This window comes from Sparus aurata, chromosome 1 (genome assembly GCF_900880675.1).
Source record: "Sparus aurata chromosome 1, fSpaAur1.1, whole genome shotgun sequence".
Lineage (NCBI taxonomy): Eukaryota > Metazoa > Chordata > Actinopteri > Spariformes > Sparidae > Sparus > Sparus aurata.
In genome coordinates this window covers 25,176,915-25,203,351 of record NC_044187.1, presented here as the reverse complement: position 1 = coordinate 25,203,351, position 26,437 = coordinate 25,176,915, and the positions used below count along the sequence as shown (strand labels likewise).

The window sequence follows — 26,437 nt, the reverse complement described above, 5'->3', positions numbered from 1 at the left end:
TCCATAAGTTTAACATCCGATTATTGTATATGACTAACAACATCAAAAGCAACTTGCAGACCTTCAATGCTTGGTTGAAAGGCAGAGTCAATTATCCACAGAAGACCCAGAATAAACATATGAATCATAGATTGTTAGCCCTGAATTATTGTGTGTTAAGACTATATCTCAGAACACAATACAGTGATAGCTGTTCATATCTGAAGGAAGGGATTTGAAGGGAAAGTGAAGATGCTAAACGATTCAATACTCAAATATGATTTATTTCTGTTATCTTTGTAAACAAGGATGGATTATATCCTTCAAAGAAAGGGTGATTTTAAAATGAGAAAGAAAGTAAAGTAGGTAAGGAAAAAAAAGTTTTAGAGGACCAGTTTTGACACATGCTTGTGAAACCTTTTGGGGAAGATACAAGGTTACATCATCAACGTATGTTGAGGTAAAGTTACCTCAGTGAGCAGGAATGAGATGGCAGCAAAGGCAAATGACCAGCCATATTTGTAGCTGAAGTAAGCCTCATTAGTTTTGGTTCTGTTCAACATTTCATCGTTAATGTTGGAGATGTACAACACCAGCCCAACCACCAGAGACAGACCTGAGATAGGCAGAGAGAGAGAATTAAGACACCGATTGACAGAAAAAGAAAAATTCTACTGACTTTGACTGAAATGTACAAAAATATATTCATAGTGTATGAATGCAATCACCTTGATCACACATGTACAATGATAGTATGCTCACTGTCACTCTCCTCTTAAATCATAGTCTCATCGATTTGATCCAAACCAATTCTATTACATGACTATGGATTGTAGAAATTAACAAACTAATTATTCCAGCCCAAGTTCACATTTGTAAATGTTCGGTGATTTAAGTTGGAAATTTTGTCAGTTAAACTCAGTACCTGACAGGATGAAGAAGATTCCAGAGACGAAGGCCAAGATGGTGCGATGGGGTCGGATGTGGCCAATGTTACTGAGTACAAAACCAATGAACATAAAGAAGAGGCTGACCAGAGGGAAGGGTGTGGCAGAACGGATCATCTCTGGAAGAAGACAAGAAAAATCAGTTTGTTTGGGACTGAACTCTATTTTTCTTTGTTTTGTGCATTTTATTCAGTGACTCTCTGAAACTTCTAATGGAAGTTGTTCCCCCTAGAGCAGCAGCATGAGGTTTTCCACTGAGACTGGTCTGCTTGTCAAGTCATTGTTTCATGGATTTAATACATGGTGCCTTATTTATATTGAGATGGAGCTGGACCTCCCTACTGAGAGCAAATGGCACAGTATTTCCCAGAAGTAAAGCCAATCAGTGGTTCTTCTCTCCAGTTCCCCATTGTGTTTTCCATTGAACAAAATGCTACCCTTCCAGCTAAGCGAAACAGATGTCTAAGGCCATAACCTTAATGGAACTGGTAATTCAATTAGTGTGGTAAGGTTTGGGTTAGGTCATAAACTTTCCTATTAAGATCTAGAGCAGGGGTACTCAAATACAAATCTTAAAGGGCGACAAAGATTTTTTTCAATGACTCAAAGGTCCATGTATTGAGGTTGGTCAGGCCACATGCAATAATACTATAATATTCGAAACAAAATGTCCTTTTCATTCTAAACAACAAAATACGAACTAAAATAAAATGTAATTTCCATTTCAACATAAATTAAAATACATAGTTGAATATTTCCTCTTTTTGTTTGCCTTCAAACATTGTGTCCATCACTTCAGTCATGCATTATTTTATTTCATTGTGACATAGATGTGACAAGAATCCTGCTTGCAGCTTGATATGACGATTTCAGTGCATTTATTTGTGTTGTGCTTAGCTCTGAATTTTGAAGAAATGTCTCTTCAAAATTCCTATGCTTCGTCTCATAATGCCATTTCAAATTGGAAATCTTCATCACAGCTTCTCCTGGCATATTGTAACGCCCCTTGTGGACTGTGGCACAATGACTCTTGGGTATTCTGTTGGTGTTGGTGTAATTATGGTTCGTGAATGTGTTTGTGAATAAGATGATATGTAATATGGTTGTGGGTTAATTGACGTAATTTGTTCTGTGATTAAATGGTGCTGAGTTTTAACAAGGATGTTAAACTTTTGGCACCGTGAGTGAAAGGGTATTTGCCGGGAGAAACTCCCGTCCGTTACAATCTTTGCATATTTGAAAGTACATGATGAGCCTAGTTAGAGCTTGTTAAACTACGTCTGACCAAGTATTTGTTACCGCTGCATTGTCAGATACGTGGGGCTTCTCCTGGTTAGAAGGACAATGAATACAAATTTTAAGTCCCTATTTCTCTGAGTTGCCGATTTTCACTGTCCACTTTGTTATAGCAGTTTACTTGGAAACACGCCATTTTCAATCTCTTACCACCGGCAAAATGTGAATACGCGAACTGCTCCGAAAACGAAAGTGAAAGTTAAAAGTTGCGCTCGCAGCGGTGAGTGACCCAGCTGTCTGTGTATCGTTGGCATGGAGACAAGTCCTGGTGTACACGTGCTGACCCAACCAAAACACATGGTGAAGGAATATAAGTTCGGGGGCCACAAACAGGAGGCCGGGGGCCGCCTATTGAGGACCGCTGATCTAGAGTATATACCAGACAGTTACATTTCTCAGTAGATTTTTTGTTAGTCTTTTTTGTTTAAAGTCTGAAAAAAATTCAGGAAACTCTTCAGTTCAGAATGAAAAAGATCCAATGACAGCTGCTGCCAAGTTGTTATATACATGCTGTTTTAGAATGTCAATTCTGATCACAAAGCTTCATGATAAGACAGACAAACTTTACCATCATGTTTCAATAGATCACAGTCATGCAAACCTAAAGTGATCGGATAGCTCCTGTATTAACTTTGCATGCTGTGTGCATTTGAGTTACTATTTCTGCATCCCTCCATATGCACTTCAGAGTTATAAGTAATGCATACAGTATGTGCCTGGAAGTATACTTTCATTTATATCACAGCCATTGGGTAACTTACTATTTTCAGCAGTATTATTATTGTAGGGAGTGATTTCTTTCTCACATGTACACGTCTTTCACATTCATGTTTCTGTCACTTCTTCACCTCCACATCTTAACATCAATTCTCCTCTCTCTCACTTCTGTCTCTTGAAAGAACACCCACCTTATTTGAACCTTTTTTGCACTCACAGAAAAAGTTGATGAGAAAATAGATGCACGAGTAAAGGGATAATTTCTCTCGACCTTGTCTCCTTCATCTAATACGTTATGACGACCTTCAGAGAGGCTTGAAGCATTTATAGATGATCAACTAGTTTTCCTCTGTCGTACCATCTTTGGGCTACAGACATGAGAGACATGAAAACTGCAGTGGCTGTCCTGACAGTCTCACTCTCTTTCGTCCTGACTGCTTGTCTGCACACTACCAGTACCAGTATGTGTATCCATGCATGTTCACCCTGCAGGGGGTCTCTACAAAATGAAAATGGCACCCGTAAATATTTCATGCACACCCAGCTCTTATCTTGACTGGACAGTCCTTGGGGATTGAGTCAGGAATAGCACAAACCACACAGATGACAGCTTAGTGCAGGGGTGTGAACTTGTCACACTTGTCATGTATGTGATGACTTCATACTTGGCATAACAAATCAAAAGAGGCTTATCATGCATTGCAGTCCCTGTTGATGCCAACAGTACAGGAGTCCATGGAAAGACATGTTCTCCCTCAGTGACACATGGTGTTACCAGACAGTTCTTTCACCTGTCAGAGATGAAGTTCACTGGGAGGGTGTAATGCATTAGAGGTCCAGACCACCCCAGTTCCATCCAGTGGACGTGGGAGGAGTGCTAATGCAAGAACAATGACAAGACCTCTCACCTGGCTTCCCAACTGTGAACACAGCCATTTTTTGAAATTTTAATTGGAACTTTGCAGATATTCAACCAACTTTGTAACACTATAATTTTGTTGGTATATGCAAATGTACAATGAAGATCTGCAAAAACATATAGTCTGATGGATGTAGGACTATCAACTGCTTTGTAGGGCAGTTGTCGTTCCGAATTTTGTAAGCCCAAATCCACGGCAACAAAGAGTATAGTCAGATCAAGAGGTCCTGAATAACATTTAGCACCAATTTCAAAAATATTTGTGTCCTTCTACTGCATAGGCAGCTCATTTTTAGGCAAGGGCCATCATTCCAGTGTGGAATAGAATAATATTTAACTATTTGGTATTTCATTACAAGTGTCCAAATTCAAACTAAACACCGAGGGCATTAACACATTCACCAAACTAAAGCATAATTATTAGGTCATGTAATAATGCCCAGTTACTTACTCAGGACACTGACAGTGGACTCAGAGGTCATCTGGACGGTGGTGGGCATCACATACTCTATGGTAAAACATCTGCCTTTCTCCTCCCCTGAAAAAATAAAGGACAGGGAAAGACATATTCAATAACATATCGCATAATTCTTGAAGGAAACAGGGTTCAGCATAGCTGGTTAATCTGTTAATTAGCCCATTGTGACAGAAAAGTCAAACAAAGAGGCATGTACAGTATGCTAGCAGACTATGTCCTCCAGCCTCCATGATGATGATATCTATCCTGGCACAATGTCATGACAGTACATCACAAATATCAAGTTTTCTTTTATCACATGCTTGAATTAATTAACTTTGTGTCGTGGCTGTGGTACGAATTTCATCTGATAAACCATTACATGTCAATTAAAAACAATCTAACAGCAAGTTGCAAGTCAGCATGTTATCAACAGCTTGTTTCATTTACACACACAGTTTCTGCTGTCAGTGTTTGTAAGAGGAAAACCCAGCATTCCATTTTTGCACCTTCCCCTTTTATCACTTTGACACATACAGTACAAAGTCTGGCACCAAAACACACTGACACCCAAATACACACTCTTGCAACTGATGTCCTTATCAACACTTCATTAACCCCACACACAGCTTAAGGTGTTGGTGTAGGTGTTTTGCAGTTCAGTATATGTATTTAACTTTCATCATGAGTATTCTGTGTTGATAACAATGCTGAAGGTTTAGTTAAGGTCAGGCCTAAAATACAAGTATCAAACATTAAATGCTACTATTGAGCATTAGAATGATGCACTTACTACATTCATCATTGTAATGGTACATACTTGAAATGATGGAGTATAATAAAGAGGGAAATATATAATGATTGTTAGTTATATAGAAAGACAGAGATTAGAAGATTTTTGAGTTTGTGAACTTGTTTCTTGCTTCTTATTATATTAAGTAAATATAAGAGTCAGTTTGGTATATTGCAGCCCACCTCTAGTCATGTCTTTGTCTTGTTCATTCAGTTGAATGTTTGAGCTTCACTGTGTAGAATGATGTATGTGCAGACTCTGACACCAGAAAAATGCTTTAACATTCATTCCTCATTTTCTCTGCACAATCAAAAATGGGATTTTAAGAAGCAGGAACCATCAGAGATTCTGTAGTGGAGATGCAAAGGGTATGGAGGCAATCACAAGAATGTCAATTCCATATCATTCTTGCTTTTGATTTTGCTTTTGGCATAAAGTCAGCATTTAGCCACTTAATAACAGATATTTTCACAGGGAAGGAAAGGTCTCTGGGGTTCCCCTCTCCTGGACTATCCAAACATTGCTTAAATGTGTGGATAGCTTACTTAATACAGGACTGTAAAGCTAGTTTTTCTTCTTCTTCTTCTTCTTTTTTTTTTTTTACATCTACAGAATGGCAACTGTAACTCTCAGTCCATTCGAATGTTCTGCAAAAAAGTGAAATAACACAGCAGACTTGATGCCTCATTTTCAGTCAGTCTTCAAGGACATCTATCTGGGAAAAGGTCAAAATAACTAAAATATTATGCAAATGTGACTTAAACGATGCTTGCTAACAGCTACCGTTAATATATACTTTAAGTGCAATTGTATGAACAGTAAATCAAGCTTTTAAAAATTACAAACAAAACAATACTGTAATTTTCAAGAATGAAAGACCGTATGGTTACGTTGTAACCTTGGTTCTCTGAGTGAAGAGACTATCTCTCCACTCCGTTACATATTCCATATGTACGGGGATATGACCCCCGCTGCTTGTCAGGGCACTTGGATATTTCTTTAAGACACACCGGCTTGCCCGGCCACGCCCCATTGCGTAGCTATAAAGCACCTGCGCCGGCGTGTAATCACTGATAGTTTGAGCGAAACGTGTCTCCGAGCGGCCTAGGGGCTGGAGAGATAGTCTCTTCACTCAGAGAACCAAGGTTACAACGTAACCATACGTTCTCTATCGTCTTGAGACTATCTCTCCACTCCGTTACATATTCCATATGTACGGGGTAGATCTTTAAGACACTCCGTGAGGAGACGGTGCAACCCACAATCCCATGTGCAACAAACGAACTATTTACAAATGTACACTATATACAACTCCCCGGAGCAGGCCCTGCAAGTCGCTAGGGCCGGCCCTGGGAGGGAAGGGCTGCCGGGGGAGCCCGCAAGCCGCAAGACTGACCCAAAGGGGACAGGCAAGGGCCCCGCAAGACGCAGGGGCCAGCCTGTTCACGGAGCAACCGCTCAATCAGCCCGCAAGACGCAAGGCTGAGGGGGAGACAAAAATGCCTACCGTCGGGCCACGCCCAGCACACACTCCCCAAAGGAGGGGCTGGCGGCCACATTCACCCGGTAGAACCTGGTAAAGGTTGACTGGGACGACCACGTGGCGGCGGAGCATATGGAAGCAAGGGAAGCCCCCCGCCACAAGGCCCATGAGGCTGCCACGCCCCGAGTGGAGTGTGCCCGGACCCCTGGTGGAACAGGCGCACCTGACAGTGCATAGGCCTGGCGGATCGTGTCCACAACCCAGTGCGACAGCCTGGATTTTGACAGAGGCCTGCCCAAACGCCCATGGTCGTAACACACAAAAAGCTGGTCGGACTTCCGGACCGCCTGGGTACGACGAATGTACGCTGTCAGGGCCCTGACCAGGCATAGTGTGGACTGGCTCTGCTCAACCTCCTCGCCTGCGCTGGGCGAGGAGAGAGACTGGAGCTCGACCGACTGAGCCAGGTGGAACTCAGTCAGGACCTTAGGCAGGAAGGCAGGGTTGGGGCGGAGAACCACACTCGAGCCGTCTGGGGAAAACCGACAGCAGTCACCATGCACCGACAGGGCATGGAGTTCACTCACCCTTCTGGCCGAGGTGACGGCGAGCAGAAGGGCGGTTTTCATGGAAAGCCATTTGAGGTCAGCACCCCCTAGAGGTTCGAAGGGGGGACGCTGAAGGGCTCTAAGGACGATATCCAAATCCCAGGGGGGAACTGCAGGGCCGTCGGTACGCACCGTGAGTCGCTGGGCCCCTCGAAGAAACCGGGAAATGAGCACGCAGTCCTCCGTACTCAGTGCAACTTCCCCGATGCGCACTGCCTTGATTGCTGCCACCAACCCTCGCAGTGTTACGGCGGCCTTCTGTGCCTCAAGCTGGGACTGCAGGAACTCCTGAGCCGAGGCACAATATGGGTCCACCTGGTGAGACACACACCAGGTGGTAAACACCTGCCAACGATATGAATAGGCAGCCCTCGTGGAAGGAGCCCGGGCATGCTGGATTGTTGCCACCACGGGCTCCGGCAACCCTAAGGCCAGGAGCCTGTCCCTCTCAGGGGCCAGGCCACCAGCCTGAGCCCCTCTGGAAAGGGGTGGAACAGGGCTCCGTTCGCCTGGGAGAGCAGGTCCCTCCGGTGCGGGAGCTCCCATGGCAACCCGTCTAGCAGGGGTGGAATCGCTGAGAACCACAGCATATGGGGCCACAGAGGAGCCACCAGTATAAGCCGCACGCGCTCCACCAGAACTCTTCGGAGAAGAGGCTGGAGAAGAGTGAAGGGGGGAAAGGCGTAGAGCAGGACCCGGGGCCACGGGTGCGCCAGAGCGTCCCAACCCATGGGGGGATCGTCGTTCCTCAGGGAGAAAAAGAGCGGGCAATGTGCCGACTCCCTGGACGCAAACAGGTCGACCTCTGCCCTGCCTAGGCGGCGCCATATCTCGGAGACCACCTGAGGGTGGAGTCTCCACTCCCCCGGCTGGGGCCCTCCCCTCTACATGATGTCAGCCGCGGAGTTCAGTGCCCCTGGCACGTGCACGGCTCTGAGCGAGAGGAAGTGTGGGTGAGCCCACTGCCACAGGATGGTTGCGAGCTTGCACAGGGCAGGGGAGCCGAGGCCCCCCTGTCTGTTGATGTAAGCGGCCGTCACTGTGCTGTCGGTGCGGACGATGACGTGGTGACCCCTTAGCCTTGGCAGGAAGAGACGCAGAGCGAGGAGAACCGCCCTCAGCTCTAGGAGGTTTATGTGCTGGCACAGCCACCGGCCGGTCCAGACCCCGTTGACACCACAGCCTTCGTGTACGGTGCCCCACCCTGAGGAGGATGCGTCCGTGTACACCAGCTGGCGATAGATCACTGGACCCAGGGCTCGGCCCAGCTTGATTTTTGCTGGGACCTTCCACCACTGGAGGGCCCGGTGAAGCCTCCGAGAGACCACCACTTTGGTCTTGTGGGATCCCTGAGGGCACAGCCCCAAGCCCAGCAGACATCTCTGCACGGGCCGCATGTGTAGGAGGGCAAGGGGGACCACCTGCACCATGGCTGCCATGAGGCCCATGAGGCGAAGGCAGAGTCCCCAGTTGACTAGAGCCTGCAGCTGGAAGAGGGCGAGGCAAGTCCTGAAAGCCCGCCGCCTCTCGAGGGTCAGAGCAACCGTCGCACTCCTCAAGTCCAGGACCATGCCCAGGAAGGTGGTCACCTGGGAAGGCTCGAGCCTGCTCTTCTTGTAGTTCAGGCGCAGACCTAGGCCCTGAACGTGGTTCAACAGCCGGGCTACGTGGTGGCGACACTGCTCCTCCGAGCCTGCACAGACCAGCCAGTCGTCGAGGTAGTTTAGGATCCTGACCCCTCCCTGCCTCAGGGGGGAGAGGGCCGCATCCATACAGCGAGTGAAGGTCCGTGGTGCTAGAGAAATGCCGAATGGCAGCACCTGGAACTCGTACACCCTGTCTGCAAATCCGAACCGCAGGAACCGCCAGTGGCCCCTCCAGATGGGTATCTGGAAATACGCATCTTTGAGGTCTATGGTGGCAAACCAGTCTCCTGCAGTGACTACCTGCCTCACCCTGGGGACTGTCAGGAACCGGCATCGCAGGGGCCGGAGATACCTGTTGAGCCCCCTGAGGTCTAGAATTGGGCGGAGCCCCCCGTCTCTCTTCGGAGCCAGAAAATAGCGGGAGAAGAACCCGGCCTGGTGATCTCCAGCGGGCACCTCCCTTATAGCCTCCTTCTCCAGGAGGGTGGACAGCTCCGCCTGCAAGACTGCTCTCTGTTGAGGATCGCCCACTGTTGTAAAGGTGGGTGTCCTTGTTACTGGTGGCCGTCGTAGAAACTGGATACGGTATCCGCGGGTCATGGTTGAGACCACCCACGGGTCTGCCCCCAGGGCCGCCCAGGCCGCCCTCCCAACGGCCACCGGGCCCCCAGCCGGGGCCCGTTGGCCGTCAGGAGGGCGGGGGGCGCCTAGAGGAGCCCTGAGCCTTAGCAGGTGGTCCTCTCCCTCTGCCCTGTCGGCGGTACCCGCGCTGCCGGGAAGCCTCCAACTGGAGTCTAAGGTCCACTCGTCCCCATGTTGAGGCTTCTGGTGCCGGCTGAGGCCGAGACAGTCTTGGCCTCCCAGGGCCCGTGGCACGCCTGGCCAGGCCACCTGAGACCTCCTTCGCACAGCGACGGCTCTCCTGAGTCTGCTGTATCAAGGCAGTAGCGTGGGGCCCAAACATTGCGGTGGGTTCCACTGGCACCTTAAGCAGGCAGTCTCTATCCCCCTGCTGAAGCTGGGACTGAGACAGCCACAAGTGGCGCCTGGCCACCCAGAAAGAAGCCAAGGCACAGCCTGCTGCCTCAGCCTGCTCCTTTATCACTGAGGAGAGGCATGAGGAGGCCATCCGCAGCTCCTCGCCTACACTTGTGTCCGCCTGAACTTGATGAGACAAGTCGCGGAGGTAGAGTGACAAAATGGCCCCAGTATTGGCCAACCGAGTCTGCACTGCCATAGCCTTGTGTAGCTTAGCGAGCAGACTATCCATAACCCTGCAGTTCTTGCTAGGGCAGGTGGCATTGCCGAGGATGGAGCTGGAGGGAGAGACTAGTGGAGTGAGGGTTCGGTCCACTGCGGGAAGTAGCCCACAAGCGATCTGGTCCCTGTCATGCACGTTGGAGAAACGGCGACATGCCGCAGACCACCTGTGGGTAGCAGCTGGAGACTGGAACTGCTGACACAGCAGCTTTTTAAAGTCAGGTAGGAGGGGCACCTGGGTTGATGCAGGGCGCACCTCCATACCCTCCTCGAACCTAGAAGGTGCGGTCCCAGGGCTCTCAGGGAGGGCAACGCCCAGAACCCTGGAAGCCCTGTTCATCACCTCCTCAAACCGGTGGGCCAACTCCCCTCTTGTCACCTCGCCCACTGTATGCTGTGCACAAGAGAGGTCATAGTCATCCGAGGAAAAAACGGTTTCCACATCCACGTCCTCCTCCTCGGCTTCTTCTTCCTCCCTGCCTGACCCTGAAGCCGGGGGCGGGAAAGAGCTAAGCGGAGGCCGGACCACCATAGGCTGAAGAGGGGGCAATGGAGCCTGCCAGGCTCCTGGATACTCCCTCCTCCCTTCCGAGGCTGTCGCCATTCTCCCGATTTTCTGTCTCGGCCCCTCGGAAACATGGGAGCCTGTACGCTTTGCAGCAAAGAAGCGACAGCGAGCCTCCCTAGTACGTGCAGGCAGGATAAAGCAATCCATGCACGACTGAGGATTTTCCTTAGAGACCAGAGCATGCTCGTGTCCCAAACACAGCACGCAGTTATCATGCCCATCCTCTAGGGGCATGGCCACCCCGCAGCCCACACAGCAATGCCCCTCCTGGTCTGCCATACTGCCAGGGGCCGAAACCGGAAGTGCTTCGCCACTTCCTGTTTATCTGCTAGCCGGCCGCACCGCAGCTCTCTTGCTAGTTATTATTTATTTATTTTTTTTGTTTGTTTGTTTTTTTTTTTTTTTTTTGTGTGTGTACTCGTACTCGGAGAGGGGACACTGCCAGTACTCAGCGCGTATCCCCCGATCGCGTTAGCTCACGAGCCGCGAGCAATACGCTGGGGAGAGGGAGAGTGCTTGAACTGGGAGAGACGTTCGCCGCCGGGCGCGTCAGCCCGCGAGCCGCGGGCAATACGCCAGGGAGAGGACGCCCAGAGGCCGGGAGCCAGAGATCTCCGGCTCCCAGACCAGGTGCGCGGTGTTTACCCCACTAGCGCGTCAGCTCACGAGCCGCGAGCAATACGTCGGAGAGGGGACACTGCCAGTACTCAGCGCGTATCCCCCGATCGCGTTAGCTCACGAGCCGCGAGCAATACGCTGGGGAGAGGGAGAGTGCTTGAACTGGGAGAGACGTTCGCCACCGGGCACGTCAGGGAGAGGACGCCGCCAAGGCCGGGGGCCGAAGACCTCCGGCTGGCCCAGACCAGGTGCACGATGTGTAATAACCCCACCGAGCGCGTCAGCTCACGAGCCGCGAGCAATACGTCGGGGAGAGGACCTTGGTCCGACACTGTCAGTACTCGGCTCTATCCACCGAGCGCGTCAGCTCACGAACCGCGAGCAATACGCCGGGAAGAACCAACAGCCACCACTGCCGGGAGCCTGAGACCCTCCGGCTCGACCGGGCAGGATGATGGCTCCGCTGAGAGAGGACAGAAAGAGTTCTGCACAGCAATCCAGGGAGGCTGCCAGAGACAGACGCCCCGACTTACTCCGGTAAGCGGATACACAGCTGTACAGTCTCCTCTCCTTCCTTACTTTCCTCTTTTTCTTACTTTCCTTTCTTTGTTTTATGTAGATTGTGTGACACTGCACCCTGACACACAAGTGGAGATCAAACAATCAGTGATTACACGCCGGCGCAGGTGCTTTATAGCTACGCAATGGGGCGTGGCCGGGCAAGCCGGTGTGTCTTAAAGAAATATCCAAGTGCCCTGACAAGCAGCGGGGGTCATATCCCCGTACATATGGAATATGTAACGGAGTGGAGAGATAGTCTCAAGACGATAGAGAACTTGCTTACAATAAAAAATATTCAACTAGTCCTTCTATAAGCCACATAAGCAGCCCAGTGCCCTATATTGAAGATGTTCTACAACACTCACAATAACAAAGTGTAAGTTCTGGTTGTGTTGGTATAGATCCTCTACATGAGCTCATGCTGGAACCAAACACCCGTTGAACTGGAACCAACATCAATAGCAGCTCAAACACCACACAGCCTTGTTCACGTTCTGTGGCGTAACAACATACTGTGACTGTGTGCACTAATTGTTTCTGGGTCAAACCTGAACAGTTAAGTGGGCAATAAGGCCACTCAATTGCCCCTAAAACAGACACTGGACCATTAGTCCATTTATACTGTAGCAATGTCATGTGACGTGACAAGAGAACATCTGTTACCTAATTTCAACTGGATTGCCAATGTATGTACTGTGACTGAATGATTAACCCTGAAAGAGGACAGGGCAAAAAAAATAGTAAACGGCCCAATTTAATGAACAAAAACTCATTTTTTTATTTTCAACATTCTAAAAGAGCCAAACAGAAATATCACTGTAATAAATGACAACATACATACATTTTTTGTTTGAACATCCGCAGTACACATGAATAACACGGCATATTGATGCAGTTAACTGTTGCCACTACCAGAGGGAGCAAAGGGTAATAGCAAAAGTTGATACCTGGTTTACTCTGAGGCAACACTTGTCTGGAGAGTTGTTTCTCTAAGAAAAGAATAAAATCTAACCGTTAGTGTTGCTTTTCCCAATCAAGATCTCCAAGCATGCCTTTGTGATGTCGGAGCTGGGGAGGAACAATGTTTTCGTAGGCCAAAAGGTGTTTGAGCATGCACTGTGGAAAGACTTAGACTCGCTGTATCTTGTACATTTTCTTTCATGTTGATAGCTATGGTGGAAAAGAGATGCAGGTCAAAAAGAAGGAGAAAGCAGTCACAAAAGCAGTCAAAGAACTGAGGGTATTCTGCATCAATCCAAGGTGCCTCTGGTGACACAGAATGGAAGTCAGCCACTGGGTAAGTCATGTGGAAAGACATCTAGCAAAACCAATCTTTCAACTGGAATGAAAATACTTTCAAGGATGCACCCTATAATAAAGTGTGGAAATCAAACATGACAGTAATCATACTCGTCCTAGAGCTAGACAGAGGTTATGGCAGAGTTAAAATGTTCATGCTCAGATATCCAAACACAAAGCAAAGACTAGGTCATCTTTACTTTCTGCAGTCTCAAGGTTCATTAGGAGGAAAGAAAGAGGAAACAATGCAGGTGACTGTGCAAGTGCAACCCAAATTATACAGGAAATTAGACAAAAAAAGTCCAGATTCACCAAAGCTTTGTGTGAACAGCACAGGCTTAAGCAATGCTGACATTAAACATTAACAAAACATTAAACGTATTTGCTTCTGACAAGGGAATGACTTGTTAATCTAAACTATATATACAAACTTCAATGTCTTTCATTATATCAATTACAAAGATAATGGTGCTGCTGAACGCACAAATAGTTCACCAATCACCTAAATCATATTTCTACATATATATATACATAAAATCCTTTAAAGAAGGCATTACAATTTTGCATGCAATGTTTTTATGTAGAACGGTTGGTTAAACATGCAACAATGATGTTAACCCGACATTTGTTTGTGCCAGGAGTTCTTGCATACCTTTCTTGCTAAACCACTGTGATGTACACAGGAATCCTGGTGCATCTGGACTTTTATTTTGTATTTTATCCTTCAATCTGTGTTCACAACAGGCTGACTGTGGAACTTACTTCATGGATAATTTCCTGACTGAAATACGATACACTTGGTTTGAGGACTGAGGCAAAGAAATGCTTCATCTATATGTTTTATACTTTGTAATAACTTACCAGCCAAGAAGCAAACCCTCCAGAGGCCCGAGTGGAGGGACATGCGTATCTCAGTGCTCTGGTTGAGGGGAAGGATGACACCCTCCTCCAGGTAGAGCCAGTAGTCGGTGCTTACGGCGATCCCCAACAGGCCCAGGGCGCAAACAGCGAACACGCTGCTCAGCAACGTCAGCGCCTTCCTGCCACATAGGCTCATACCACAGCCTCAACAGCAGGGGGCGCCGCTGGCAGAAAGGAAAGCTGGAAGTGGAAAAGAGATTATAAAAAAAAAACTTTAACAAAGTCATAGGGGAGCAAGTTATAATAAAAACCATCCCGAGACAGGATCAAACTGTTCCTGAGGGAAAATATGAGAAAATATAAATTAGAATAAAAAAACAACATTTCCAAAAAAGTTGCCGGACCTTCTTCATTTTGAGGACACCAGATGTACATGCTGTCCCCTGAAGGAAAAGCTAAAGGGAAGACATGTATGTACTCTACTGAGCAGTGTCAGTGAAGTTACAAGCTACTGATTACTTCAAACTGGAAGAAGTTGAACTACAGCAAAGCTATCCCCAGGGAGAAATCTAGTTTGGTTTACCAAAGCGATTTCGCAAAAGTAACTACAAAATAGTAAAAATATATATTCAATATTCATGGAAATACACAAATAATGTCAGTGTCAGCATATATATATATATATATATATATATATAGCATGTAACAATTTATCTGAGTAATTGGAAAATAATGGCAGTAATGAATACTTAAAGCTGCTGTAAATGATATATTTTGTAACAGAAGTCAGTGTTACAGTGTTTGGTCAGTAACGCATGTCTTTGCCCTCCCTGTTTATGCAGTAAAAGAGAAAAGAAATGTTCTGGTATCCCTGCCTACTTTATCCAATAAGAGCAGAGGCATCCATAAAGATGTGGTCCTGTCTGCTCATGAGCAGAGAGCAGGGAGGGGATTTCAAACTGCAAAACAGACAGGAAGTTAGCTAAAATTATGACATGTAGTTGAACTTCCAATTTTAATTACATTATTTTATCTTTCACTTATTTTCATTGTTTTCACTGATGATGAATCAATAATTTCAGTTGTCAAAATGGTTGGCAGATAATCAATGAGCTAATCGATTTATCAGTTAATTGTTGCAGTTCTATGTTGTTCATCAATCCCAAGTATTAGTGAGTCATACTTTTCTTGAAAATAATGTGAAACCATCATCTTGTAGCTGAGAAATGGCATCACTTGTATATGCAGCAAATCAACTTGATCTGAGGATCTTCTTGATACCAGCAGAGTAACTTAACCCACTGTCTTGTCTAGTAACAGTAATCGTCTCACAACAGGTAAGACTAACTATTCAAACCAATTAATCAATTCAAACCAGATGTTTCTTTTGTTCAAGTTATTCATGTTGTTTTAATATTGATATAATTAATACATGATTATGTAATTAATGGCTTTGGGGAGGTAGATGGTGTGTCGAAAGGTTTATTGTTTCATCTTCATTCAAGTTCATAGGAGATCTTCCACAGCTGCGGCTGAATAGATAACAGGAGATGAATCCAGTCAGACATGAGCTGGGAATGAATGGAAAGTAATACATGGGAATACGATATGATAGCTTTAACAGAAGACTCTCTTCCTCTTAGTTGAGAAAGAAATTTCCCTCTCCTCAAAATCTCTCATTAGAATTTGAATAACCACATTGTGCAGGGCCAGTGGCTTAGTGGGGCATGTCTGGAAAAAACATTATGTAAAGTTTTTCATTTGACTGCCCTCGTGTTGCCTCCAGCCCCCCTCAAAAAGCTGCAGTAAGACTCACACCACTGATAATGCTCAAAAGGGAATTATGAGACCTTCCTTTATTTCCTGCTATAATCACGCATGACTCCTTATATCTGAAATAAATCCACATCTGTTCTGCGGCATGTCATGATGCAGGATCAGCCTTGCAGATGGTGTGCCGTATGTGACAGCATATGAATGTGTGCGTTCGTCACACAAAACGATGGATCTGTTCGTATGGTAGCTGATGCCCACATTTGCCGGAAGCTGGAGCACTGGGGGTTGCTTGGCATGGGCTACGTGTTGAAAGGAATTGATTTTACATAATGAGTTCTCAGTTGGTTGCCACATTGAGCCCCCACTGGGGGGCTGGAAAGATTGAGCGAATGTGTGAAAGGATTTTGAACTTTTCATAAGACTCATGGCATTTATTTCTCTCCATGGATCAACTTCTTGTATCATGATGTAAAGCTTCAGTAGAACAGGGTAAGGAGATCTCCACACATCTGCCAACTGGGAGTGCAGAACCAGCATCTCAGCAGTGGGGCGGCAACCAAAGATTACTTTCATCATTGATTCATCTTTCAGTTATTTTTATGATTAATTAGGCCACAAAATGTAATAAATAAATAAATAAAATAAAAAAATGTTTATCACTTTGTCCCAGAGCCTAAAGCAACATCTTCAAAATGTCTTCTATTGTCCAACCAACAGTTCCATTACGCAAGACTCTAAATGACAAAGAAAAGCAGCAGTAAACATGTTGAAACTTACAGCTGCATCAATTCTTGCATTCTCACATTTGGTCAAACCAACCGAACATTATCAAAAGCAGGACAAGACAAATTAATTGACATATTTCATCTAAATGGTTAATTTGTACTTAATGTACAAATCCTGTGCAGGATGACAGTACGCTCCAGATCTCATCCCTCTTATGGGTGTAAAGCCAGTCGCCCAACTTCCTCGATACATAGGGTAATAAATCCTCAATGACTATTGTTGTAAGTCCAGCACACACTATTAATAACATTTGTATGCTCAATAAATGCAGACAGTCTCTTCTGTTGTTTCTTTTTATGTTCTTCTTATGTCCCTGTTTAGTAAAATCCATGTTTCAGAAGTTCAAATTTGTCCTTTTCTTTTTAATAGGGAACAATATTTTTCTAACATTCGACAAGAAAATAAGAGACCAAGGCTTATCTGATGTCTTACATTTTCTAAATTACATTACAAGATATTTGAGCATAACAACATCCATTCAAACAAAGAGAGAAAATGTGATTTTTAAAAAAGGCAGTTAGAAAAAGAACACAATATCCAATCGTGACTATTTATTTGTGTTATAAATCAATGTGTTTCTCTTCTTGCTTTCAAACTATGAACCACATGTCAGCATGTTACGCCAGGAAGAGTGACGGTGATTGGAAGCAGTTGTGATGCATCCATAAGCAATCAGAGATCACTAAAGCACAAAGGGCTGGCGCTAATAAGAAAGGAGAATCATTAACCCTCACCTGTTCTTGGCCATGATGCAATCAGTGGCCATTCATTTACAATGACTGTGTAAGAGCTCTATTTTCAGTCATTTAGTATCAAGTTACAATGAGCAGACAAGTTTCATGCTTCCCTCTCAAAGACCTTTTTGTGTCACTGCACTTGACCCGAGGGCTGTTTTTAGTTGTACAGCACAAAAAGCATGCATTGGGTTAGGGTTAGAAGTAAGTGCTGATTGTATCCAAATATGTGTTTCCACAAAGAGGAGAGGGAATCATCACTGAAAAGGACAAAGGGTGGTACTCTTCAAGAGCTTATAAAAATAGACAAGGATGTTGTAATGATAATGACAATGCTAAAATCAGCCACAAGGATGGTCATATATGCAACCACAAATCCAACTTTGATGATTAGAAATATGATTTTGCTGTGACAAACGGTACAGTACCTTTAGAACTATTCACACCATTGTCAGGTTTTCCATGTGTATCTATATCTAAAACAGGCCAATATAGTATTAAGCCAGCAAAGTCTGTCTATTTACGAGCACTATTTCCCATGATAACAAGAAGATGCTGAATATAACTGTAGATGTTTCACAATAAAAGCTTTCGAGCACAACATTTGCGTTGAAGGAGGTTCAGTCTGTGCTTAGTTACAGTCACCGGTTTTGCTTAATTAGATGTTTACTAAGACCAGAAGTTCACATTTGGACATTATTTTCTGTAGCTTTTTCAGTAATATAAGCAAACTGCTTAAAAAAAGCTGGAGGCACTTATTCCAGCAGAAATAATCAAGGTTAGCAGCTTGTGCCAGCAACAGGGTTTTAACAAACAACTCACTGCCTGCATTAGGAAAGAGTAACATTTACACAATCAGATTGACCCCTTCATGGGCCAACTAAACATGTGTGGGTGCTCTTGCCAGAACACCTCGTAACATGTTAGCATGTATGAAATAGCACTGAGCTCATTAATCCAATGATAATGGGTAATGCCAATAATTAGGCACATGAATAAACAGCACCAACTAAATTACAGGTAATGCGAAAACAAACAAAAAGCAAAACATTTTAAATGACAACCACCAAACTGAAAGAGACACACACGCATGCACGCACATGCACACACACACACATGCATGTGCATGCGTGCATGCACACACACACACACACACACACACACACACACACACACAGTGTCATCACATTCAGTCCTTGATGAATACTAAAAATTCTACTCCATGTTCTGGTCTCTGAAGGATTATAAATGGTGACTGATCTCAGCTGAGAAAAAAGGCTTTACTTTTATTGAGAAATGTTTCTCATTAGATGTTCAAAGCCACTGCAACCAACAAAAAAGCCTTGTAGTCCCTCTTTGTCTGTAAAGGGACACACAAAACCTTCTGCATAACATCAGCATTTCCTTTTAAAACCTGTTTGAACCTGTTTCTAGACTGGAGTCCACGCCGGCCTAATCATGGGGATTAATTAAGCAGAATTCAATCGTTACAGTCACCCAAAAATGTTTTTCATTTTTCAAAAGGGATTTAACCAAAATGACACTTGTTACATGTTCAACCGTTAATGTGATACTGATCAGAGCCACTGGGGGTCGAGTGGCTATGCTGGCATCAAGTCAGGCAGATGCACAACACTGCAAGAGTAAAGGGCACGTCATCACCAAAAGTAGGGCAGTCCTCTTCCGTCTACTTTGTTAACATGCGCCTAACCTCCTGTCAGCCTTAATTTAAACAACTCACCGCCAAAAATACCACACTTTCCGAGACCAATTGGAAATTCAGTGGAAAGACAAAGAGATGTGTCTGTGTCTCCAAAGAATGGAGACACAAATGTCTTCATTCTTTTCTACAGTTACTCTACAGTAGAGTATTATAAGACCCACACCTCCACAACAAACCACATTTGGATGAGAAAACATCTCACCCTTGATATAACATCATTTTTCAGGTTATATGTTTTCTGGAATAAAGTGACAAAATTAAATACATCTCTTATAGAATATTATCATTGACTTAAGACGGCTTGTAGTAGGTTAGGTAAATGTGATCAACATGATACATTCTGAATGTAGTGAGAATCTTTCTTTACCACTGATGGTTAAAATGCAACGGTAAACAATATATCACAAGCTTAAGTGTTTCAACAGATAAACGCAGTCAGTTAACAAGAACTTAAAATGGAAGCAAAATTCATGTTTATTTGGGTTAGCATGATGATTTTTCAACTCACCGTTGTCTGAAAATTCACATGATTTATTTTCTTTTTTTTTTTCAAAAAGATAATAAATATCATTCTTAATAAATGTGATCAACTATAGTAGAGCTCTAAAACAGTTTTTCAGATAAATTAGTTGACTATCGCCCATGACTGTGTTAAAAAACAAAACAATTGACTGACTGAATTTGAGCATTTGTTTGTCTCTGTCGAGGGTTTGTCCACGTCACAGCGTGGATCTCTTCTTGGCATGCTTACTGACCCAGCTACTGTAGCCGGGAGAGAGTGTGGCTGTGAGTGCAGTCCCTCTGCTGCCTCTGATGTGGACAGGCGACTAACACTGCGGGAGTTAGTTGCTGGCGGTTGATGCTGGCTGGAGAAGCCTGAGGACAATAGCAGTCCAGTGCACAAGCGAGGAGGTATGTCATTAAGCCACAGACCCAGCTGGGATCTGCTTGCACAGTTTAAGTAAGACATGCATGACATTGCACATCCACGCCTATAATATATGCATGTACATATTAATACACACACTACACATACACTCACTGACCCACAAACTGTCCACAGCCACTCCGTTGTCCTCACTTTATACATCATGAGTGTTACAGAGGGAGTGTGTCACTGATGTTACAAATAATTATACATTTGTCTGTATTTTGAATGTCCAAAATGTCCTCCAGTGTTAATAGCAAAGTTAGATTAAAAAGAATGATGCAAAATATACCTCATATTAGCTTAGAAAAGGCTAAATGACCCCAGGCCTTGCAAAGTAGATAAATGATAAAGTGTTTGTTTAATGGCATGTTCAAACACAATGTTACAGGTAAAACAATAAAAATAAAACAAGATACACACCAACAAACCTTCTTTTGGGTAGTTGGGAAGAATATGTTAGATCATTTAGCAGCTATTTACTCAATATGTTCTTATTCATTGCCAATGGCTTTAGAAATTACATTTATGACCATTGGAGAGTACCAGCAACAGGACCTTCCTTTTCACCATAACTACTCTGTTTATGATTATGGGTGGGGTTAAAATAAGCCTGTTAGTTACACAACTTAAGTTATGTAACCGAGTTAAAAAACATGTACAGTACATGACTTAAGTTAAGTACATAATGTATGACATTAAGAACATGTGTAAGTCAGGTAGTTGTTAACTGGTTATGAAACAGTCTCAATATATATAAGTGTGAATATATTCTATTTCTATTTTAGTCATTAAAGTTATTCTTAATGCCATGCTTCCATATGCTCTCGTCCATCAGCCGTTGTCTCTGAGCTCTGCTGGTCTCCAGAAGGGAGCTTACAAGTAAGATTATTTCTGTGTCACATTCCCACCTCTACCTTAAAACCACTGGATTTGGGTTAGAAAAAATCTGTTAACTGGTGGTTAAATGTTGTCAGACATTTGCTTATGAACAGTTGAACCAGCTGACCCAATGTAGGAGGTGTTCTCTTCCATCACCTCAAGACTCTGGAGCAGCCTGCATCAAAACGCAATACATCTCTCGTTGTGTAATGTCAGATCATCTTAATTGGATGGGGCAGCTCTGGATATAGCCCAAGACTTTCATGCTGTTCCAAAGGCACTTCCCTTATGTCTTTTAGCAAATGGTTTTGGCTTTGAGCTGTTATCCCCGGGGTATAAATTCTCACAGTATCATGATCAGAATGCGTAAGCAAAGCTTGTCAGTCAGCTTGTTCGTCGCGTTGAATATATTCTAATGATCACTGATATAATAGTAAAGATAAACTATGAAAGGCTGAACAAAGACTACATATCTTCACTTTCACTTTTGCTTCACCAAAAGCTTACTTGTCCTGATATGCATAATTCCATGTTGTAATATTTGTAATAAAGATAATAATAACTTGAATGACTCAATATGAAAGACTAGAGATCTGTTTAATCAAAGAAATCCAAAGGATTGGTTCAGTACGGATCTCTAAAAGGGGTGACGGTCCATTGACAGCGGCACAAAAAAAACAAAAAACAGTTACCCACAGCAAAATTCACTAACATCCTTTTTTCCTTTGTTTGTTGTGAGATCAAGTCTCCCATTTATGAGTGCTTGACTAGACCCTGTCGCCAGGCAACACTATACAGAGGAGGCCTCAGAATTAGTCAAGCATGAACGGACTGATGAGCGATGTCCCAAAACAGGGCTTCATATCCAGTATACAGGAGAAATGACATAGAAGCACAAATACATCACTGAAGATTACAGGAAAAAACATATAGTGAACAGATATTTGTGTGCAGATTACAGACGTGGATCTATTAAGAGGGTAGTGGATGCTATTCATGGTCAATGAAATGTGACTCAAGTACAAGATCCGTGTTCTCGTTACATACACACAACTCTGCGCTACTGTACAGCTACATCAATAGTCAACCTCTGTGTGAAAATCCTGTAGGACTTCATGTCTACCAGAGTCTGTGCAAAGCCACACTATTATATGTTTCCAACCTAAATGAGACTAAGATCACTGTCATACTTTAAGGTGTTTAAAATCAAAGCACCAGAGAGCACGCTGTTTACGTTTTAAAGATATTCCCAGCAGGATGTTCCTTAGAGCGTGAGTGATCACTGAAACAATTGAGGTGCAGCCAAGAGAGTAGGTTGATGCTACGGGGAATGCTTTTTTTTCTGTGTTTAACAAATGTGTGTTATCGCGCAACATGCTTCATATACAGACTAAGAAAAGCAAGTAAAGTGAATACATGGTTAAGAAAAGATAACAGAACACTAGCCCACTGCTGTCACTTGCTTCTGGACATCTGATTTTCTGACTTAACTCTTGTTGTCTTTTAAATCAATATTCTCTTCACACCATCATGACATGAAAACAACAATAACAACAAACTAAACAGAACCAGCAGGAATGTCTAGTTACTAACACAACCTAATAATAATCTGGCATTAAAAAAAATATTGCACTAAATGATATTGCAAAAGCTCTTCGTCATGGTTGGCTGTCTAATCAGCCATAACAACAACTGAGGTGTAGTTTTTACTGTAACCCTGCTTCTTAGTTTGGTAGATGCTCCAGTCTTTCTATTGGCAATAAGCGGGTCACAATTTGTCTATATAGCCACCAACAACCCAACTTCACTCTTTAGTGGGTAACAAAACTGCTACCTTGTGCACATTTATACATTTACACACTCATACCTTTCCACCCTAAAACGAGGGCAGGTAGGAACCAACATTTACGCAAGGGGACGTGAAATGCAACCTAAATGTTACAAATCTAAATATACAAATTAAATAATAGTTGAAGTGCTATAAACAGTATGAAACAATGATTGTATTGTATTCAACAGCAACTCAATTCTGCGTGTCCCACTGAAATGTTTATGATCTACAACAGTATACTGTTCCGCTTCATGAGCAACACAATCAGATTCATAAACAAAAGTCTGTTACACATTGAGGACATTGAGCATGTTCTTGTTTCTCAATATGGAATCTGTAGCAGACATTTTTTATTAATGATGACCTGCAGCTGTGTTTGCTTGTTGGCAGGAGTGACAAATTGGTTAACTGTGAAGTGTGGTGTTGCTGAGTTAACAAGACACAATGGTGAAAGAAAAATGGAGGGAGACTGTATGATTTTAATGATGGGACACATGGACAGGGAGGTAAAGTCTTTTTTTAAAAATAGTCCGTGCAACCTTGACGCTTTGAAAATGTGCCCATTATGACTCGCCTGTAAAACTGCACGTCAGTTTGCATACCAGAGATGAAAAATACAAAAATTCCCTGACTGCAAACCAGGGGTTAAATATGTGGTTCAAGACAGAATGATTCTGCATGAAGCTGAGAGCAATGCTTGCAGCGTTTTAATGATCCAGCAGGAGTCAAGACAGCTGACTTTCATCTTAACCTAGGGCTGCACAGTTAATCTAAATATTATCAAAATCGCAATGTGACCAAATGCAGTATCCAAATTGCAGGAGCTGTAATTTCTTGATGATGGTAAAATGTCTGTCAAAACAGCATGATGGCCTAAAAATCCTGATTTCCAGATGAAAGAAAACATGTTTGTTTGTTTACAGACCCCAACAAATGTCATACCATCGGATGTTAATAGAAAAAAAATTGTGATGCAATAGATGTTCATTCCCATTAATCGTGGATCAAATCCCAATGTACTGTAATATTTTTTTTTATTATATTGTGTATCCCTAATCATACCTTTACATTTTTTGTGTCCCTTGAACCATCTGGACTTCTCCATAAAAGCAGAATGAAGGATCTTTCTTTTCTTTTTTTTTAAAGAAGAAAATGTTACGAATCTAACTTTAGAAAGATTGAACTGAAATGGAACAAACCCCCAAATGGTACATAAGTGGTGTTTTTTTCCATCTTTAAAGCACAGTCCGATTAAGGCGGACAACCTTTTATATAAATGTCTGTTTCTCTGCAACAAGTAGCTTTTCATCCAGAGAAGGTGTGAGCAGCCGAATTGCAGCCCGTATTGGACAGTGGCTACAAACCATTTCTCCTCCGCAGTTGGAGAAAAATAATCCCCTGCAGCCCACACCATCCCTGTCTAAATCCGTGTTATAACAGTATTTGTCTGGCTCACTGGCACACTGAGAAGTGGATGTCAGCCAAGTAGGTATGTGGGCTGCCTAGTGCTGAAAACACATTCCAGGTTAATGAGGAGATATTAGTAATGAATTTGAATCTCAACATGTGTTTACTTTCCAGTAACTTTTTTCTTATCAGTGCTGCTGTTGTAAATGTAGAGGACACGTAGTTAGACTCTCAGTTACAGATCGGAATTCACAAACGCAGCTTCCACAAAATCTCACGACGGCATCAATTTTGACACAAGAAATCGAGCTGACGACTGTGAATTCCCATTGTGTTGTCAATAATTTTCAGGATATTGAAAGTTGATAAACTGTGAATCGGTGTGTCAGTCAGGATGAGTCTATTTGTTGGCTCGATCCTCTGTAAAGTAACCAGAGCCAGCCGTTTAGTCGTTGGCTTCAGATCAGATCTCTGTCCGCGGTGCTGAACCAGCCACACGCGGTCCTGTGCTGACCTGCCAGACACTTGGTCCATTAAACGCGGCGTTAAACAAGAGTGTGACGGAAGTGAACTCATCCAGTTTGAGAATAAAAAGTGGACGTAATCTTCAGTTCGCTTCGTTTGAGGCTGCATCTTCTTCTCTCTTTCCGTTTTCTTTAATCCTAAAATAAATAAAAAAATACCCGAATAGCTGTGCCATTCCCTTGTTTTCTTCTCTGGAGTTGGACACCATTTTAAAAGCGTTTGAATGACAGTCGGGTTGAGGTTTCCGTGCCTCTAAACTTGGACACACGCCGCGTTTCTGTGATGAAGCGTTCGTCAGAAGCGAAAGAACAGAGGAAAATAGGGGGGAAAGCAAATGTTTGTTTGTCATCTCCGAATGTGAAGTTATTCTGGGCAGGTGTCAGGAAGGAAGTTAACTACACTCCTCTCACAGAAGTGTGGGTAAAGTGAGTGAATGTGGGCTGTTCTCACATCTTTAATGTTCACAACAATCAGTCTGAGCGGCTTAAGATTATAAAACGCGGCAGGTATGAAAAAGCAACACACAGCAAACAACGCGCTCCGTGGCGTCTGCGAAACGTTCCTCTCCGCAAAATACCGAAAACAAAACAAAAACCTTCATGTGCACAAAGACAAAAACACAGACGGGACCGTTAATTACCTTCACGACAAAGCCTCGTTGATGAAAGCGCTGTTTCTTCCTCCTCCTCTGCTGTTCCTCCTCTCGTTTGTCGCGGCTCAGTCAGTCGCTCCGTGAAGTCTCCGGTTTGGCGCGCGGTGAGCTGCTGTGTGGCGCACGGGACCCGCGGCTGTGGCTCGCGCACCGCTACTACCCGAGCCAGCACTGCGCGAGCGGCACGTGGCGCCCTACTCTGCGCTCCACCTCTCTCCAGGTGAGGACAGGGCGGACAGGACAGGCGCTGCTGCGAGCGTGAGATGCGCTAAACAACGAGCTGGTGGTTCACACCAAATGCAGCCGTGGAGGCGCCAGGATTTATGCACGTCTCCAGTTTAGAAAGCCTTTTAAACAAAGATTAAAAAAATTATGCGAATCAAACACTGAATGGATTTGAGACGATTGTGCAGAATGCGTGCCATGACAACTGCACGGACTTGTGTTCATGCCCAAATTAATTCATATGTATGAGTTGTGTTCTTATGTAACGCGCAACCTTTCAATTGCCAGTTTTTCTTCAAAAAAAGAAAAGAAAGAAAAAGAGCTTCAGTCAGAAGGCACAACATGATGAGGGTTGACACCAGCTCCAGTTGTTGCTTTTTTCTTCTTCTTCACATTGGTATCCTTTGTATCAGGCTCCCCACTGAGACACAAACTGTGGTTTTGTTTGGATTTCAGCATTCCTCACATTTTCAAAAACTAAAAGGAATATTCTGCCAATCAGCAGAGCCTTCAACAGAGTCATTTCAGTGGCTCGGTGGAGTCATTTCTATGTAACATCTGGTTCATACTTCATGTGGAAACAGATGTGTTATAGTCTCTCACTGACTGGACAAATTGAGGATGAAGCCTCTCCATTCATCGAACCACTCGATTTGTGTTAAAGAGTAAAGATTTGTAAAAGCATTAAGTCACACGTTCAGCACGGGCGTTGCAGATTTATAGAGCGTCTGAGCTGCTGACAGACTGAATTCAGCACAAACCCTCTCTGAGCATATGGGTATTCATTCATTCATTCATTTAGAAGCATCTGGTGAATCCCATGTGTGTTCGACTAACCACCACATCTTGTTCCTGACTAATCACAGGCAGGAATGAATGAAGAGGCCGTCATCAGCTTGGCTCAGACTTGGTCTTTGGCATAACCGCTAACTGACCTCATCAGACAGCAGAGATGC

General features: G+C 44.0%; 1 protein-coding gene across 1 annotated transcript in view; it reads right to left on the bottom strand.

Annotated features, from left to right (window-relative positions):
• Positions 1–25,852, bottom strand: part of LOC115591177 (voltage-dependent calcium channel gamma-5 subunit) — a 29,656-nt gene extending 3,804 nt beyond the window's left edge. The window contains exons 1-5 of the mRNA XM_030432937.1: positions 25,245–25,852; positions 14,013–14,252; positions 4,310–4,396; positions 905–1,045; positions 450–595 (exon numbers count right to left, since the gene is read on the bottom strand). Coding sequence (XP_030288797.1) covers positions 450–595; positions 905–1,045; positions 4,310–4,396; positions 14,013–14,208 — 570 coding nt within the window. The 5' untranslated portion in view covers positions 14,209–14,252; positions 25,245–25,852. The remainder of the gene's footprint in view (positions 1–449; positions 596–904; positions 1,046–4,309; positions 4,397–14,012; positions 14,253–25,244) is intronic.
• Positions 25,853–26,437: the final 585 nt, after the last annotated feature.